Raw genomic sequence first — 18,177 nt, forward strand, 5'->3', positions numbered from 1 at the left:
TAACATAATACTTAAATGACTCCTAACTACACACACATACACACACACACACACACACGCACACGCACAAGCGCACGCACACGCACACACACAATCTCACACATGCACGCACGCACACACACACACGCACACACTCACACAATACCAACAACAAACCAACCTGTACTGCATCCTGAAGATCTTGGCTGCCTCGATCAGCTTCATCTTGGTAACGAACATCTCCGGCGACAGCATCAGCTCGGTGTTCGTGTGGATCTCCTGGAGGAGCTCGTCCACGAAGAACCGCTGCTGCTCCTCAGGCTCCTGGGTCCTGAGGGAAGAAGTTTCTCCATAATATAGTGACTATCAAACAGTCCACAACTCCACAGTGACTATCAAAATTAGATAACTATTGATCCTATTGCAGATCAATAATAGTATTAGCATATTTTCTTATAATATTTTTTTTTTATAATATAAACATAAACATCCTACAAGTATATACTCTTAGTTCGGCATCACTAGCTGTTAGTGTATAAACTATCTTTAACGCTAGGAATATAGATAATAACATATATGTCGACGATGCAAGCTGATTATAAGGAAGTAAGTTTTATATATTTTTACCTTTTTATACTTTTTGTATTTTTAAAACAAATATACACATATATGTCACTTCTGAATACTACAAAGAAAGGAGCACTGTTTTATCTCAAACTTCCCTTATGTAACTAAATAAACCTCGATTAGTTCTCATAGGCCCTACGTTGCTACGAGCCACCGGAGCGCTATATAATATTATTATATAATTGAACTGATCTCAATATTCCTTACCAGCATCGACTCTCGATCCATGTTGCCAGGCAATGGCGGACTTCGATGGGAAAATGTTCTCCATAGATAGCACGAACCTGTAACAATTATTGCATGAGTCGAGAGTATTTAGCATAATTTGGCCTATGAATAAAAGAAATATATATGTTTAGGGCACAAAATAATGAGTATTTAACCGGTTTAAAATTCTGTTGCATCAGAATCTATTTAAAATAAATATATGCTATAAAAACATCGTTCTTCTACCGTAAAAGTTGTGAGATTTATTTATTTATTTAGTGTGTTTGAGAGATCAATGTAATACCAAGTTGGTTGATTTATCCAGTCCCCACTTAAGGGACCTTCTGTCTTAAATTATTTCGTAATGACCTACCATACAAAATCAATATTAAAAATCGTTTGTTTTAAATAAATTGTTTGACTTGGCAATCATACTACACAATATAATTTAAAATATTTAATTTTTTTGTTCGACTTGGGGAGGCACGCCCGTGCCTCCAGATTTTGATTGTTTCACTACTTTACTGTCAGGGAATTTGTAAATTCCTGCAAAAGCACATCTATATTACTTATATATTACGATAATTAAGTATGTAGAACATATCACTTACCTTCTGGAGGCTCTCCGGAGGGAGCTGCTGTGCTCTAGCCCAGAGCGACATGGCTGAACTGTGGACGAAAAATATAATTTACATGTAATGGTATTTTTAAAATCCCCTGATTTTGCTTTCAACCTTTCAAAGATAATACATACCTTATTTACTTTATGTTTCCAGCAAATCTTCTTATCCTGTTACCTGAAATAATAGAAAACTTTAACGAAAAGTAATATAATAATAGTATAATGATAATAAAATAACACAAGTAGCACTGATAGACTAGTGGTTAAGAAACTCAGCCTCTTGATCGAGGGGTCCGAGGTTCATACGCAGGCATTGTTGACCTCAGGACTTCCCTATTTAGACTGACACATCTAAGCTAACTAAAAAATAAATTCAAATTGCACCTATTTTCCGCAACTATGTGGGACTATTAGACTTGTAACTATTAGATTTCAAGTTTGTACTAAAAAATCCCAATATTACATAGTAGAAAAAATATATAGTTTGAAGGTTGTTGAACCCTTTGTGATTCGACTGCTGAGGCATTACCGCTATGTATAATTCTGCCTATTTACAGCAATATTAAATGCTGCTGTGGTCTGATTTGAATAGTGTGGTAAGGAAGACATACTTATACTAGTTGGTCAAATTTGCTCCTCAGGGGTAGCAATGCATCTGTGGCCAACCTCAGGTAGCAATCCAATCTTATCTGGGGTTGATTGAAGAGATCCATGACAGTTACCAGAAGGTGGACATACTTGTTTACTGATTATTGAAAATCGACCACCAGACAAAAACTATTAAAACAATGGATAGTTTGACTAATACTAAGAAGAGATGGTTTACTGTTTCAGTATCAAGTTATAACAATGGTTTAAAATACTGTCTTATAAAAATACTAACTGACCCAGCAAACATTGTGTTGCCATATAAATAAAAAAATGTTAAAGGAACAACCCTTATCACTTAGGGGTATGAAAAATAGATAGTAGCCGATTCTCAGATCTACTGAATGTGCATATAAAATTTGGTGAAAATCGGCAAAGGCATTGCGGAGGAGTACGGTAACTAACACTGTGACACGAGAATTTTATATATAAGATTGCCAATTGAAATGTAATTGTGTAAATAAATTGTACAGCATTTCTTCAGTCTTCATTAGGTTTCTATACCCAAAAGGCAAAAATAGACTTCATTACACCCATGGATATCTGTAATCAACGTCAGATAAGATTACAGATCTATCTGATGTCAGCCACAAACGTGTTGCTAGCCCTGAGACTTCTGGGGGGCTAGCCATGTTACAAACTTTGCATTCTATTCGTTTTCTATTCTATTTGTTAGCTAATAACATTATACATATATGATAAGTCTATGGTTAGCTATCACATTTACATCAATTAGGCAGTCAAATACAATATCGTCTGGTTTCTACACCAGCCAAAATAGCTACATGGTAATGATTAATTATTCAATAGTAATATTACAATATATCATCATAATATAAATAAAAAAATATACCATATTTTATAGCACATGTATTTTATTATTTAAAATTATTTGCAAAAACTAAACTTATTAATGTGTCTATGGACGGTAACTATGGTGATTAGTGATTGTTTACAAAGAGTATACAAATTATTCATAGCGATATTACTAATGACAGTAACAGCGATTGCATGTATTTTGTATAAAATTACCTACTTCAACTTAGGATACGTATGACCAAAAGAAAATGTCTGGACGTCCAACTTGTTTAGATTTACTGGCTCATGGCACGAAAGTCTCTCAGCAACAAACTTGTCCACTACAAATCCATACTAAAACCGATATGGTCATATGGATCCGAACTTTGGGGAACCGCATCCAACTCAAACTTGGACATCATACAGCGCTTCCAATCAAAAATGCTTCGCATGATAGCTGATGCCACAGAGACAACAGTGAGAGAGAAAGTGACAAATAAACTAAAATCATATACTCGTACATATAAAGACACTCCAATGAACTTGCTAGTGAACTTATGAATTCCACCCGCACTTTAAAGCTCATCAAAAGGAGAGCTACTCAGGATCTTCTTCCATCGTAGGAGCGGATTCCAAGGAGGCAATTATTATAAATGAAAATGCCACTGAGTGTATACCATACATGCCGTGCCAACAAATGAAACGTCATAACCACCAGCTTTATGCCTAGACAGGGAGATTGCTGGGAAACAGGAGATAATAATGAAAAAAAGGATACAGATATTAATATTATATTTTCTTTTATGATGTAAATAAATGGTTTAGTTACAAGTAAAGCTAATATTAGAAGCATTAATAATGCAATAAAACAGTTAAACTGAGACAATATTTTTATTTAAACACTGGAATAACTCTAAGTTCTATCGTATCTATCTATTATATTTTTTGCTCCTATTAATTTAAAATAGAAAAACGACTGTGTAATTCATTTCTATAATATTTTAGGGTACCCTAGTTATAGAGAGCCATATTCAAATTTCAACACATTTAAAGTATACATTTTCAAATAATCAAAAGTAATTAAAGTCTATAATGCAGTGATAGCGCGTAGTGAAGTAACAAACAGCTGATACAGAATCCGCCATTTTATTAGCGTTTACGTTATCTACAGGGTCATTGCGATCGCTCACTATGACAATTATCTTAGAATACGGTTTGCTAACAAATTTGACAAAAAAGTCCAAAGGTTGTCAAAAGGTTATCAAAGGTTGTCATTTGTATGGATAAAGGAATGATATGAGCATTGTAGAATCGCTAGTGTTCTATTCTATCGTGTAACTTGGCTATGACTTTTCTACTATTTTGGTCACGTGATCATTGATAATTTCATACATTTTAGCGTTTCTATAGCGCAAGCGACAGTAGAATGTCAACTTAGCTAGCCCCCTGTTATAATAGCAGCGTTGCGCTGCGTGGAAGAATTTGAACCGCCGAATTTGAACCAAAAGTGATTCAACCAATTTGTTCTTTTTATTGATATTACTAATTTTCATTAACAGCATCCATATAAAAATGGTATTGAAGGAAACTCGCCCAGTAGTCAAAAAACCATAATTAAAAAAATATATATTTTTTATTTTTCTTGATCATCATTGAAGCTTATCAATAGCTACCAAACTATGAAATTCTGTTAAAATAAAAAGAAAAATTTTCTAAGTTTATACAATGCTGATAATAGCAGTAAATAAACATGCAGTCCACCTGTTGGTAAGTCACTGCCGTATGGACATCTATAATCAACCCCAGATAGGATTGCAGTCCTATGAAGTCATAGATCCATTGCTACCCTAGAGGACTAAGTTGGAATGCCTCGAAAAAGTCCCTCCCCTACTAAACTTCAAACCAAAACACATCAACACTACACTGTTATAACAGAAATAGGTGTGACGGTAGTGCCTAGTAAGGATTTACTAGTATACATTTAGTTACCACCTAAATCCATAGATTAGTAACGATACTTCGCCGCCTTGAAATTGAATGAAGCCACAAACGGCTTATTTGTAAGTTCTTTTTTTGAATTCTTGACAAATAAAAACATTTTTAGAGAAAATTTACGAATAAATAACTAATACTGCGTAATTTACATAATAAATAAATAATTTATAATAATAATTTCAAATATTTTAGGGACATTTTAGCATGGAGACTTGGCAAAACTTTTTTACGCAACTATTTCAATTCTCAAAACTGGGTACATTTTCTTGTTAGGAGTGAGTAATCTTTACTAATCTATGCCTAAATCATACAATAAAAATATAATTTTTAATTTCTAATACATCAATTACATTAGTATTACTGTAGTTTTAAAAACTTGTGTGATTTACAGTCTATATTAATAATAATGTAATTCATATTTCAATTCAATTCTATTTAAAATCACATGCAATGATATGGCTGAGATAGGCGACCTCAGAATTGAATATTTTATCTCACAACTATGTAGGTGCATGGCGTAGACATCGATTATAATTGTTAATTATGATGCAGCAGCATAAAATAGCTTACCTGGACAATCACACGCCTTTAAAATTAAATAAATAAATAAATCTGATATTTTTTATCACGATTTTCCTTATATGCGCCGCACACAACTTTTTAATATCAGTTACATATACTTCACGAATGATAAACACTTTATTCTGCCAATGATAAAGAATTATTTTTTCTTCCAGCCTGCACCGCTGAGTTCTACCTGTATCGAGCGGTGGAAGCTCGGTTCAACTCTTTAGGCCCAGCCGAGCGGCTGTTTCCAAGAATTTTGACGTTTACACAACTACACACACAAGCGCACAACAATACACGCACAGAATATTAATTTTAGCAGTGTCAACAACAATGACCTTACCTCTTATTATTGCCGATTTATCTATCAATCACGTCATAATTCATCTAACTAGCTAAAACTGCAGCAAAAATGAAAATTTGGGCTAGATTTACGGCTTTATGCAACTTAATTATTTATATTAATACGCCTTGGATGTTTGCGAACGTCAATCGCATACGAAAATTCTCGGAAAACGTCAACTCACACTAAGAAATAACAAAACGAAAGAGGAAGGAGGGAATAATGAACAAACCACACTACGACACTTGACATGCCTGGAATACCATTCGCAATAATGAAATTTCCCTTAATATGAAAGTAAAAGAAAATATTTATTTTGTGGAAATAATAATCTCTTTTTTTATTTTTTGTCACTTTAATGTTTTTAAGTATTAATTGAAGTATTTTGCTCGCAACTTTTTCAAATATTGAATAGATATAAAAAAATTATAGATATAAAAAAATATATAATGCATTATATAACTCAAATGATCTAATATTCAAAATAAATATATATATTACACAAAAAATCTATAATCACCTTATGTTACACAGCAAAAAATTCATATAGGTAGCCTAAGGAATATTAATAATGGGACCAAATATTTATTTGCGTTTTGCTATATCGTATACATAATATATTAAGATGTAGCAAACAAAACGTACCATATTCGCAATACCTGATAATTATGTAGCAATGAAAAAGTGACATTTATTTTAATACTTAATAAACATATTTAACAATATTTTGGTGAAAAGTTATTAAGGTAGCAACATTGAGTAAAATTGATTCAATAAAAAATCCGATAGATGACAGTGACGCAGTGTAACGTTCCAGTTCACGCAATCTAATTCGTGATATATTATAAATTTACAAAAATTAACAATAATTGTTAAGAAAATATTTTATTTATAACATTTTCGACTAGTTTTATGAATATAAAGATTATTTTACATAATAAATTTAAATTTATAATGTATTATTAATGTAAAAAAATGAATGTAGAGTTTTGTCAAAAAAATGTCATTATTTTTTATTTATTTATAATAATAGTCAAATATTAGATTAGATATTTTTCGATATTACTTTTGAAATAAGTTCAAAAACATGTAAATTATCGTCGTTGACATATTTTTAATAAAGAAATACTTATAAAAATGGAAACAACTCGGACACGACGTCCTAAGACTATGTAAGTTTAAAAATAATTTAATATCAGAATTTAAACAGATGTTTTTCATATTCTTGGTAGTTACGGCAGAATATGTTATATTTTAGGGAAAAATTGCAATTCATCACTTTACTTAATTATTATATTGTTTTCTAAACTCAAAGCCCCACACAAGACTCCCTGTATCATGGATGCCATAACCATACACAAAGACAAATACACAAACACTTAGCACAGATACCCAAATTAATCATTTAGATATCTGTCTGGCCGGGGATCGAACCCCGAAACCCTTTGCGCGTCAGATCGGTATGGTAACCGTTTCACTACGCAGATCGTCAAAAAGATTTACGTCTATGTAATATTTTAATAAAAATCTCGTCGCAATCAAGTCAGCTACTTCGATTCTTCAACCAAGCAACCGACAAGTAATTAAAAAAATCCGATATTGTATTTAGGGGGTTCGAACCCCTCAGCATATACACACGAAAATATCTTTAAATAGTTATCTCCATTTTGTTTTTTCGCCGTTAAATGTGAGAATAGTTTGATTATCGTGGAATTATAATTAACTTATCAGCGATATTATTATGCCCCCAGTCAAATGAAATACCCCGCACAATACTCCCAATCCTGGGCGAGTCCAGAAACAGAAAAGAGGGGAGAGAAGGGTAAAAAGAAGTCTAAGAAAAATACCTCACTGTTACACGGAAATACGTAAGTTATTTTAACTATTTTTCTATAAAATAGGAGTAGCAGGCGAGCATGCAGTCCACCTGATGGCAAGTGGCTACTGCCGCCCATGGACATCATTAATCAACCTCAGATAGGATAAGATTCTAAGGTCTGTCACAGATGCGCTGCTACCCATGATGACTAAGCTGGAACGCCTTGGAAAAGTATGTGTCCCTTACCAGACTGGAAAATGTGACACTTGGTTTAGAAAATGGTGGTAAAACTTTTGTGTTCTGAGTTGAAGGACAAGGCAGTCACACAAAACATGGGTCATACCAATTTCCAAATTATTCCTCAGAGGTAGAAAACCCGGCATCGATATCAATGAACAAGTTGGATCTTCCTCGAGCCTCTGGTTGGGTTAGGTTAGGTTAGAGGCCCTAAATGTCTTCAAGTTCCCTTGTAAACATTTGTAAAATTACATCAACTTCTTAGACTCCGGGCTTCCGACGAGCTTAGTCCTCCACTGCTGGTAGGACTGCGTCCTATTTGTTATCCAAAATTAATACGGTATCAGGTGGACTGCATGCTCATTTGTCATGAAAATTTTAAAATCCATCGTTATTTTAGAATAAACTACTTATTATAGAAAAAAACACGGTAAAATCGCAGAAGAAAAATCGTTAATCCTGACGATTCTGATGAGGAGAATGGGATAAAATTATTAAAATCGTGTATTGTGATCGGTTCTTGATAATTGTTTAATATTTTAAATGAATCTCACCGTTCAATGTGAGTAAAAATCGCGTTCAAAGATTCCGTTACATACATACAGGTCGAGTTAATAAAAGCGTGGTAAAAATACGAAATGTTTTCTACAGATTCCCTGGTTGTTGTCGTCGGAACAAACCGAAGCCCTTACACGGTCCCGATCCCTACGCACCGCATTTAAAATACGGAATTTTCCCTCAACAGGCCTCCAATGCACGGTAACAAAATAAATTATATTTGAAAAAGTATTTTAAACATACCCAATACTCCCTGGTAATTCGTATTCGTAGTCGTAAATCTCGTATTTTCTCATTTGATACCCATTGATAAATAATTTACCATTTGATAAATATTTGTTTCCTCTTGTAAATATTTTTGTAAAAATTTATTAGTTTCCTTGTAATCTTGGTTCTTCCGCAATCGTGGATGCAGTCCACCTGATGGTAAGTGGCATTACCACCCATGGACATCTGTATCCAACTCCAGATAAGATTATATTTCTACCTTTGGTCGGCCACAGATGAGTTGCTACCCCTGACTACGTTGGAATGCCTCAGATAACGCGTCCCTCACCACTAGAACACAGCAGCGCTTAACACAGCTGTTATTAAACAGAAATAGCTGTGGCGGTGGTGCCGCCGGAGTCGAACCATATAGAGTTCCACTATAAACTTATTTGAAAGTTATTTTCTAGAAGTCAAATAACAACAATCAACCCTCGAGCATCAGTTCGGAACACAATGGATCCTGGGACGGTGACGGAACACGCCAATAATAAGGGGGAAAGCAAGAAGTCTAAGAAAGGTAATATTTTTAAGCTCTGCTGGGCTGTACCCCTTAAGAGTACCAATTTTTGCTTTAAATTGTGTATTTAGAAACATTTATGTAGGTTTTAATACTATGTAGTATTTGATATTTTTATTATAATATTATTATAAGTAGGAGTTTTGATAAACATAGAAATAAATTGGAGATGACTCTTAATAAGCCTCTAACGTACTGCATTAAGTTTCAGTTAAAAGGGTTGTTTATTAAACTACACGAAATTATTAACCATTGCCGAGCACCTTTTTGAAACTTTTTAAATTATGAAAATTTACACAATTCCCTGGATAATTTCGATTAGTTCTTGGCCGAATGCAAACTTTGACTGAATCCTTGTTTGGGAACAACGTGCGTGTAACGCCATCTCTTATTAAATTACGGAAACTGGCCAAAATAATTAATTTTCATCATCATCCCATTACTGTCCCACTGGGCCCGGGTCTCCTCTCAGAACATATATAACCCTGTATAAATGAGAAGGATTAGGCCATAGTCCCCCGCGCTGACCAATGTATTGATAGACTTCACATACCTTTAAAAACTTTTTAAGATTTTTCAGGTATGCAAGTTTTCTCATGTTTTCTATCACCGTTTTAAGCAAGTGACAATTAATTTCTAATACGCCCATAACTCAAAATCAGAGGTCGGAATCTCGGACCCCTTATTCAAGTGGCCGAGTTTCTTAACCACTGCTTTCTTTATTTTAACAATAAATAAAAGTGATAATTTACTTATAATTTTATTTCAGGGCAGTTATCCGAAACTCCTCTATTCGTAATACGACCAATAGACAAGCGCCACAGACGCCAACTCTCACTTTCAGAAACTTTGCATCTAGACATAAAACCGAGGAGGAATCCACCAAGATCCCCCGCGAAGAAAGCGTCCTCGCTCTTCCAGAATGCGATCCCTAGAATGAATACAAGTATCGAATACGATATACATCAATAAATTATTATTTCACACAATTCTGAGTTTTGATTGTCAAATGATAACTTGTCACCATATCAATTCTCATGGATATATTTTAAAGGTGGTTAGTATTTCTGTTATACCAGCAGTGTTCTGGTTTGGTGGGTGTGGTAAGGGAGACAATAGACATACTTTTCCGAGGCGTTCCAGCTAGTCCTAAGGAGTAGCGGTGCATCTGTTGCCGACCTCCGGTAGAAATATCTATTCCTATCTGAGGTTGATTATAGATGTCCTTGGCCGGCAGTAGCCACTTACCATCAGGTATGCTACTCGTATATTATAAAAAAAAACATATCATGGATATATTTAGAGGTGGTGGAACCCTTTGTGGTTCGACTCGATGTGTGGTTCGACTCCGGCGGCACCACCGCCACACCTATTTCTGTTATAACAGCAGTGTAGCGCTGCTGTGTTCTGATTTGAAAGACATACTTTTCTGAGGCATTTCAGCTTAGTCCACAGGGGTAGCGGCGCATCTGTGGCCGAGCTCAGGTAGGAATCTAATCTTATCTGGGGTCGATTACAGTTCGTACAGCAGTAGCCACTAACCAACAGTGGACTGCACGCGCGTCTGCTACTAAAAAAATGTGAAAAGACAATAAAGCTACGAATAAAAAAGTGAATTCAATATTTAATTTAATATTCAATTTCATTTAATACAACATAATAAGCTATAACATCAAAGCCTCTATCCTCCTAGAAAAGATATAAAAACTACATATTTACATATTTATAAACAGAATAAGGCCACGTAAATACAGACAGTTCATATAGTACAATTAAATCCAAAATCTTTCCTATTTCAATGTGTAATTATACTGTGGTTACATCTTCGATCACTAATAAGAACTAGATACACAATCAGCGACAAAAAAGTGCCGCGACGAAAAGAGCACCCAAATAAACATTTGGGTGCGCTTGTCTAAGTGACAAACCTGTAAAAGTGATAGCTTATGACAGCTAGCTTATGTCGTAAAAAATTATTGCTTTTGGTAACCAGTTTTTGAAAAACACCGTTAAATAATAGTGATAAGGTTGATTTTGCATTAATTTTAGATTCTGTCGCTTAGAATTTTATAAACACGTTTGACGCCACTTTTGAAGTTCATTTTTGTATGGGATTGTGTATCTAGTTCTTATTAGTGATCGAAGGGTTACATATATAACTACTTATCACTGTATATTTCATTATTTTAACATCATTTAAAAAGATCTCGTAACAAAAACATGTTTAATTTTAAACTGGCTCTCCACAAATTGCAATTATTTATGCAAAGCAGTGAGGTGTATACAAGTATATCTATATTATCTAATTATTTGACATTTAAACTAAAAATTATTTAGGTTTAAGAGATGGTAGTAACCCCCTGGGGTCCAAGGGGATTACTACCATCTCTTAAAACAATATTATTTTAATCATACATTGAAATTTCGTATCACGACCTCGTTAAAGTAAGATTGTTTTTATAATATTACAATAAATTTTGTATTATGTCGGTCTAACACTTTTCAGCCGCAGGCGTACTATGCCGCCGCCGATACGTTTCCGTGATCGGAAGGTAGCTTGGCAGCCCACAGGTACTTGGAATATCACATTGATCGCTCGCTGCACATGAGGCATCAGGTGGACCACGTGATCCGACAGGCCCGTGCTGCACGAGCGATGCTCCGACCAGTGCTGGCATCTCATCTACTGACCCGTACCAAACTAAGGGTGTACAAGATGTACGTTCGCTCACGTCTAACCTACGCGGCACCGGCATGGTATGCTCTGGTGTCAGAGTCCAACCGCAAGCGTCTCCGCGCTGTGCAGAGCCAGGCCCTACGAACGATCGTGGGGGCGGGCCGCTATGTTCGGAACGACGTGTTGGAGCGCGACCTCAAGGTTCCGACCGTGGACAGGTTTGTGGCCATGTTGGCGCATCTTATGTACGCATGCGCCGACATGGGCCAGGGATCCCTCGAGGCCCGTAGACCCTGCGCCAAACGGCGAAGTCACGCCGCGGCATAGGACGACCGCTTTTGTTCGTTCATTATCGGTCTAAATTATTCATTCATTTTTTTTTTGCAAGAAATGTATCTTTTTAAGCATTTTCAGTTGGTATTATACAATGGATAAGCGAAAAATGAATAAGGGTTAAATTTTTTTTCTACTGCGTATGACGGAACACAAATAAGACCGTGGTGCGAAAGAGATGACACTAGTTTCGACGTCTCGTTTCCTCTTGGATAAGAAATAGACAAATTGCTCATTCTACATCACGCGGCAGGAATAAAACAATCGTGTTTTAAGGAGGTCGTGGTACAAAATAATGTTGAAGCAATATTGAAATAAAACTTTCCTGAACTATGATGGTTTAAAAGATGGTGGTAGGCCCCCAGGGCTTGTGAACCCCTGCTCCCCAAAACCATCGGGTCCAACTCGCACTAATAACAGCAGTGTTAGGCGCTGCTGTGTTCCGGTTTGAAGTGTGGTAAGGGAGACGGACTTTTCCGAGGCGTTCCAGCTTAGTCCTCAGGGGTAGCGGCGCATCTGTAGCCGACCTCAGGTAGGAATATCTAATCCTATCTGGGGTTGATTACAGATGTCCATGGGCGGCAGTAGCCACTTACCATCAGGTGGACTGCATGCTCGTCTGCTACTCTTATATTAAAAAAAAATGAAAACTTGGTCAGTATTTTTTCGTGGGGAAAACCTTTCCTCCTGCCGGACTTTCCAATAAATATTAAAGTTAGAAAGTTAGGAAAAGTGGTCTAATTTCTGTGAACCCCTCAAAATCTTCTGCTGTGATCGCACATGGCATTATTATCTATATACACTAATTATCTAATCCACTTGCACATCCAAGTAATTGTTCACCCTCACACACACTTTGACACCCAAACAGGTCCTCCATGTGCGTTCCAACACAATCTCAGGCAATCTCATCCACGATACAATCCCCAAGAATATACTCTTCCTGTATATCCTCCTCGATTTCATTTTGGACAACTTCATACTGCAGGTCTGATTGTGATTGGTCGACTTCGACTTCAAGCACTTCATTCTTCCCGATCAATCCCATTAGCTCCTCATACTTTTGCTTTTGTTCCGGACTCATGTTTGCTGGGTTATGGCATTTGAGATGATAATTTAGATGACTGCTCTGTTTAAATCTCTTTTGACACAACGCACATTGAAACGGTGAAACATTTGTGTGTGTCCTCATGTGTTGCTTCAAATGTATCGATTGGCAGAAACTCTTCGAGCAAATCACACATCGATAAGGTCGGACCTTCGTGTGTATTCTGAGATGCTGTTCTAGTCCTGATTTCTGTGTGAAGGCCTTAGGGCAGAAGGTGCAGTTGAAGGGCCTGTCTCCTGTATGCATTCGCATATGCTGCTGTAACCCTCCCTGTTGAGTGAATCTCTTGTTGCACACACTACAGGCAAAGGGCTTGTACTTTATGTGCGCGGTTGACGCGTGGTCTGCTAGCTCCTTAACCGTGTTGAAGCCCATGCCGCACGTCTGGAAATAAAGATTTTTGAATCAAATTTTGTTTTTCTGAGGTGTTCCAGCTTAGTCTAAGCTTGATACTATAAGTATGTATCCCTTACCAAACTTCAAACCAGAACACAGCAGCGCTTAACACTGTAATTGTAATTGATCCCTCTTTCTTCAATCACTCATCTCGCACAACCTACTCACGTGCGCCTGACGTCACACAGCGGACACCTTAGACTATACTCCCTTCCTCCGCTCCTCCCTTTTGCTCTCTTCACTCCCCTTTCAGCCCGCTTCACTCCCTTGTCATTTACCTTATCTTCTCGTTCTGCTCCTCGCTGTCCCCGTCATCTCACCGTCCCCCTAGCCACAGACACCAGCCCTATCCAGGTCCCCCCTACCCTCTATTCACATAACATACAGGCGTGACGTCACCCCCCCCCTCCCCCTCACCTCGCAGCTGTGCGGGCGGGAGGGCTCCAGGCCCAGCGGCTTCTCGCACACCTGGCACTTGAGCCCCTTGCGCCGCCGCGTGTGCTCGTCGCGGTAGTGCGCGGAGTACTCGCAGCACGAGAAGAATATCTGGTGGCAGGTGCCGTCCGCCACTAGGGTGGAAGGCTGCAGGCATTCGAAGGGACCGCTGTGGAAGGGATAGAATTAAAATTAGTGATAGCCTGGCGGTAGAAAAGCGACCTCTCAATCGAGGTGTCTGAAGTTCAAAATTGAAATTTAAAAAAAACTTTTCGAAGGTGTGTGAAGTCTACCAATGCGCACATGGCCAGCGCAGTCGCCTATGGCTTAGGCCATTTTCTTTCCTTCTCACTGTAAGAACTTGTTGATGATGATGATAACATAAATGACACACACACACACACACAGAAACACCTTACCATCTCGTGGCTTCATGCTCCTTTCCATTCACTTCATTTCATCTCATTCATCTCATCAATACATTAATTTAAAAACATAGGTAAAAAAGATTGTAATCTTTTCAGCAAAACTTGTAACATTTACTAAACATCTTTATCATTAATTTAAAAAATTGTTAGAAAAAAATAAACTTCCCCAACTTCCCCCAACTGCCCCAAAAGTAATTTCAAAAAACAAATAACTCACGATATAGGCAACGGCTCCCTCTCCTTCTTCACTAGCAACTTATCATTCCTCTCCACCTTCCTGGTCTTTTCCCTCCGCCGCTTCACCTCCGGCTCCGTGGCACCTTCCGCCTTGATGATGATGTAGCTGACGTCGGGTGACGCGAAGCTCATCAGGTTGGTAGGTGACATCGAGGATATCAGCTCTTCTGTCTTCCGCTTGATCTGCTGTTTTGTCTCCTCGCGCTGTTGGGCTTTTGTCTGAAAAGTTATTTAATGTTTTGTAATACATATTACATGATTAATTGTATTTTTAGGGTCCCTTAACTAGATTATAAAAACCCAATGAAACAAACTTAAAAATAAGCCTTTGCTGTTTGTCCGTCTCTTACAGGGCTCTATCTCTTACACTGTAATGGATAGACACTTGAATTTTTTTACAGAGAATGTACAAGGGTATTTAAAAAAAAAAGTGTGTGGGGTGAGTGTGAAATAAATGGGACGTTACCATACAAGACTGCCCTTTTTTATTTATTTATTTGTTTATTTATTTATTTATTTGGGAAACAAACAATTCATGCTATATAACATAGTTAAATGGTTCATAGACACAAACAGAAGAATAAACAGTTTCCACGATTAAATTTCACAATAAGTTAAAAAGCAAAATGAACATAACGTACCACAATGAAGAGGGAGAGAAACACAAACATTAAAAAATTCATAAAATAAAAAAACATATATCTATAAAATGATGTAAAAATCTATTTAAGTTCTCATATTATTTGTTGTACACTCCTCCTTTCTAACAATTTTTCATATAAAATATTGAATCGTAATAGGTGGACAGTTTAAAAATTTATAATGCTGGTAAATACATCAACTTCTATGATAGCAAATCCTAAAAAAAAAGATTTACAATTGCATGCAAACCTGAGAAATGAAATTTGCACACCTGAGCGTCAAAAATATCAATCATGTGTCAACTAATCCATCCTTAGCCAGTGGGGTGGTACAGTGGTGTGGTGGTATGACCTATATCCCTCAGAGGAGTCCCAGGAACTCAAGGGAATCAGGGGGACAGTTCAAAGTCATCAAATCTCATTTATTCAAAATCAACTTATATAGAATTCTTTTTGAATGTCAACAAACTACCACCGCTTCATAAGGTGTTGAGCTATGGAGAACAAGTGGTGAAAGAAACACAAATGGTGTGTGCAAATTTGACCTTTTAAATAGTAAATATTATATAATTATACATAGAATTATTTATTTATGGTGGAGCTAGAGTAGTCACCATATTTGACAACTTACCAACTTAGGAGGTGGCTCCATACACAGATCCTCTCCGGAGACGTACTCCTCGACATGCTCCATCCGGGCATGGTTCATGAGTGCTGTGGTACTCGCAAAGCCCTTCGCACACAGCTTGCATAGCACCACATCATCGTCATCCTCTCGCTTCTCCTTCTAGAAGGTGAAAGAAGTTGTTGTTAGGTCAATTTGAATTTGAAGGTTGTAGAACTCTTTGTGGTTCAACTCCGGCGGCACCACCGCCACACCCATTTCTGCCTTATAACAGCAGTGTAGCGCTGCTGTGTTCTAGTTTGAAGGGTGTGGTAAGGGAGACATACTTTTCAAAGGTTTTCTGTAGGCAGCAGTAGCTGCTTACTATCAGGTGGACTGCATGCTCGTCTGCTACTCTAAAACTAATTATGCTGCCGAAGTCACACCACAAAGAGTTCTACCACCTTCAAGCTTAATACTTATAACTTCATATTGTCTGTTATTTTTTGATACAACTTAGAAAACTTACTTTTATCTTCACATTTGGTACAATGTTGACATATCTCATCTTATTCGATGACATCTCACTGAAACAAAAGTAAAAAACCATTTTCAATAACAATAACAAATTGCAATAAATCAAATAGCAAATAAAAGAAGGGCATGATAAATAAACTCATATGATTTTGACACAAAAACATTCAAACCTAAACCGAATGTATATCACATTTGGTTTAGGTTTATTTAGATATCTACATGAAGGGGAATCAAGCCCTGTACTTCCACAGTTGAATATTTCAACGTGAAAGTTGTTGTAAACCTATTACTGTCCCACTGCTGGGCACAGGTATCCTCTCAGAGTAAGAGGGACTAAGCCATGTCTTGATTGGCTTTACATTTCATTCCAATATCCTAGTTTTTGGAAAATCAATTGGTGTTCATACTATGCTTCTATTTCTCATACTTCTATGAAAGCTTCTATGAAATTTTTCATGCTTCTAAACCCACTAGTTGTAATTTTGCATTTCTGAGAGTCTGTCTTAGTTGTCTTAAGTAAGATTAGTATATTTAATAATAATATGATGCCACTTACATATTATCTTTGGTTTAAACCACACTTCATATACAAATCTACTATTGCTGCTTGAATACTTAAGTAATACTTAGCATTTTTACGTTTATTCGAATCAAATAGTTTAAAAGTTTATATAGTTTTACAAAATTAATTGTTTAAAAACGTAATGTATAGTCATTTCGTAACAGTTAATAGTATAGCAAGCAAAATACATAATTAACTTATCATTTCAGAAATCACCTATAACTTTAACATAAGGCAAAATGGAATAATCTCAGTAATAATATAAAATTTAATTAGTAAATAAATAATGTTTTTTCAAAAGCATCCGGAAAGAAGCGGGAATACAAAATTTGTCAAATTGTTTTTTTAAAACTTGACCATGGATTTGACACACAAGGCTAAGAATACATAATAAAGTATTTTCATTAATTACACAATCCACTAAAAATCTATTGTAATCACTTTGTGTATTAAATCAACCACTCATATCATAAATAAGATTAATAAACATAAATTTTCACTTTATTTACCTTTTTGAGACAATCTTCAATGTCAAAAACTGAGAATAGATAGGCGTTTGTTTTTTTAATTAAAAAAAAGAAGTCAGAAAAGAAAAAATTAGGAGACTATGGATTTTTCAAGTTGTCAAAATGACGTGTTATGTGCGGGTTAACTGATATTTTTATAGAAATTTCGGAATTTCATCAACCGTGATGATATTAAAAGGGTTTCATCACAACGCGTCGTATAATTTTTCGATCAGAATAGAAGCCGCCATTTTGTTTTAAGTTTGCGTTTGCGTAGGCCGTATTGTAAGCTATTTTTATTTTTTTATCTCTGACATGACACTTTTGACATTTATGGCGCCAATTTATACAGTTTTTAAAAATTCTTAGGGTAATTATATTACAGAGTTAATGGATACTTAATGTGAAATATTTACATGTGTTACTATTCCGGTTATATGATATAGAGAAACATTGAACCAAAAAGTTCGCCTATCGCCTTACTATACTATGAAATCGACCGGATCGGAGAATGCATAGACAAAAG

General features: G+C 36.2%; 3 protein-coding genes across 5 annotated transcripts in view; 1 reads left to right on the forward strand and 2 right to left on the reverse strand.

Annotated features, from left to right (window-relative positions):
* The window catches only part of Stat92E (Signal transducer and transcription activator Stat92E), a 34,437-nt gene extending 28,709 nt beyond the window's left edge, over positions 1-5,728 (reverse strand). The window contains exons 1-5 of the mRNA XM_073090803.1: positions 5,447-5,728; positions 1,568-1,610; positions 1,425-1,482; positions 814-890; positions 161-310 (exon numbers count right to left, since the gene is read on the reverse strand). Coding sequence (XP_072946904.1) covers positions 161-310; positions 814-890; positions 1,425-1,475 — 278 coding nt within the window. The 5' untranslated portion in view covers positions 1,476-1,482; positions 1,568-1,610; positions 5,447-5,728. The remainder of the gene's footprint in view (positions 1-160; positions 311-813; positions 891-1,424; positions 1,483-1,567; positions 1,611-5,446) is intronic.
* Positions 5,729-6,783: 1,055 nt separating this feature from the next.
* Positions 6,784-10,176, forward strand: LOC140755636 (uncharacterized). Of its 2 annotated transcripts, XM_073090940.1 has the most exons (5): positions 6,794-6,958; positions 7,538-7,654; positions 8,494-8,601; positions 9,078-9,187; positions 9,957-10,176. In XM_073090940.1, the coding sequence occupies exons 1-5, from the start codon at positions 6,924-6,926 to the stop codon at positions 10,157-10,159; spliced, it is 573 nt and encodes a 190-aa protein (XP_072947041.1). In that variant the 5' UTR covers positions 6,794-6,923; the 3' UTR covers positions 10,160-10,176. The 2 variants fall into 2 exon arrangements, with proteins under 2 accessions (XP_072947042.1, XP_072947041.1); XM_073090941.1 differs by lacking the exon at positions 8,494-8,601 and having other exon boundaries at positions 6,784-6,958.
* Positions 10,177-12,946: 2,770 nt separating this feature from the next.
* On the reverse strand, positions 12,947-18,026 carry LOC140755599 (uncharacterized). 2 transcript variants are annotated; one of them, XM_073090886.1, is made up of 6 exons: positions 17,655-18,026; positions 16,576-16,633; positions 16,074-16,229; positions 14,782-15,020; positions 14,119-14,305; positions 12,947-13,689 (listed from the first exon to the last, which is right to left on the reverse strand). In XM_073090886.1, exons 2-6 carry the CDS (start codon positions 16,627-16,629, stop codon positions 13,096-13,098), a joined length of 1,230 nt encoding a protein of 409 aa, XP_072946987.1. In that variant the 5' UTR covers positions 16,630-16,633; positions 17,655-18,026; the 3' UTR covers positions 12,947-13,095. The 2 variants fall into 2 exon arrangements, with proteins under 2 accessions (XP_072946987.1, XP_072946989.1); XM_073090888.1 differs by lacking the exon at positions 17,655-18,026 and adding an exon at positions 17,140-17,376.
* Positions 18,027-18,177: the final 151 nt, after the last annotated feature.

The sequence above is a fragment of the Epargyreus clarus genome, unplaced genomic scaffold (genome assembly GCF_041222505.1).
Source record: "Epargyreus clarus isolate Ecla_fem2 unplaced genomic scaffold, WU_Ecla_fem_2.2 ptg000033l, whole genome shotgun sequence".
Classification (NCBI taxonomy): Eukaryota; Metazoa; Arthropoda; class Insecta; order Lepidoptera; family Hesperiidae; genus Epargyreus; species Epargyreus clarus.

Coding starts and splice junctions, on each gene's coding strand:
- LOC140755636 (XM_073090940.1), top strand. CDS start 6,924: ATGGAAACAACTCGGACACGACGTCCTAAGACTAT. Junction 7,655..8,493: donor TCACTGTTACACGGAAATAC/GTAAGTTATTTT, acceptor TGTTTTCTACAG/ATTCCCTGGTTGTTGTCGTC. Junction 8,602..9,077: donor CAACAGGCCTCCAATGCACG/GTAACAAAATAA, acceptor GTTATTTTCTAG/AAGTCAAATAACAACAATCA.
- LOC140755599 (XM_073090886.1), bottom strand. CDS start 16,629: ATGTCATCGAATAAGATGAGATATGTCAACATTGTACCAAATGTGAAG. Junction 15,021..16,073: donor TGGAGCCACCTCCTAAGTTG/GTAAGTTGTCAA, acceptor ATAACTTTTCAG/ACAAAAGCCCAACAGCGCGA. Junction 13,690..14,118: donor CCCGCCCGCACAGCTGCGAG/GTGAGGGGGAGG, acceptor CTTTATTTCCAG/ACGTGCGGCATGGGCTTCAA.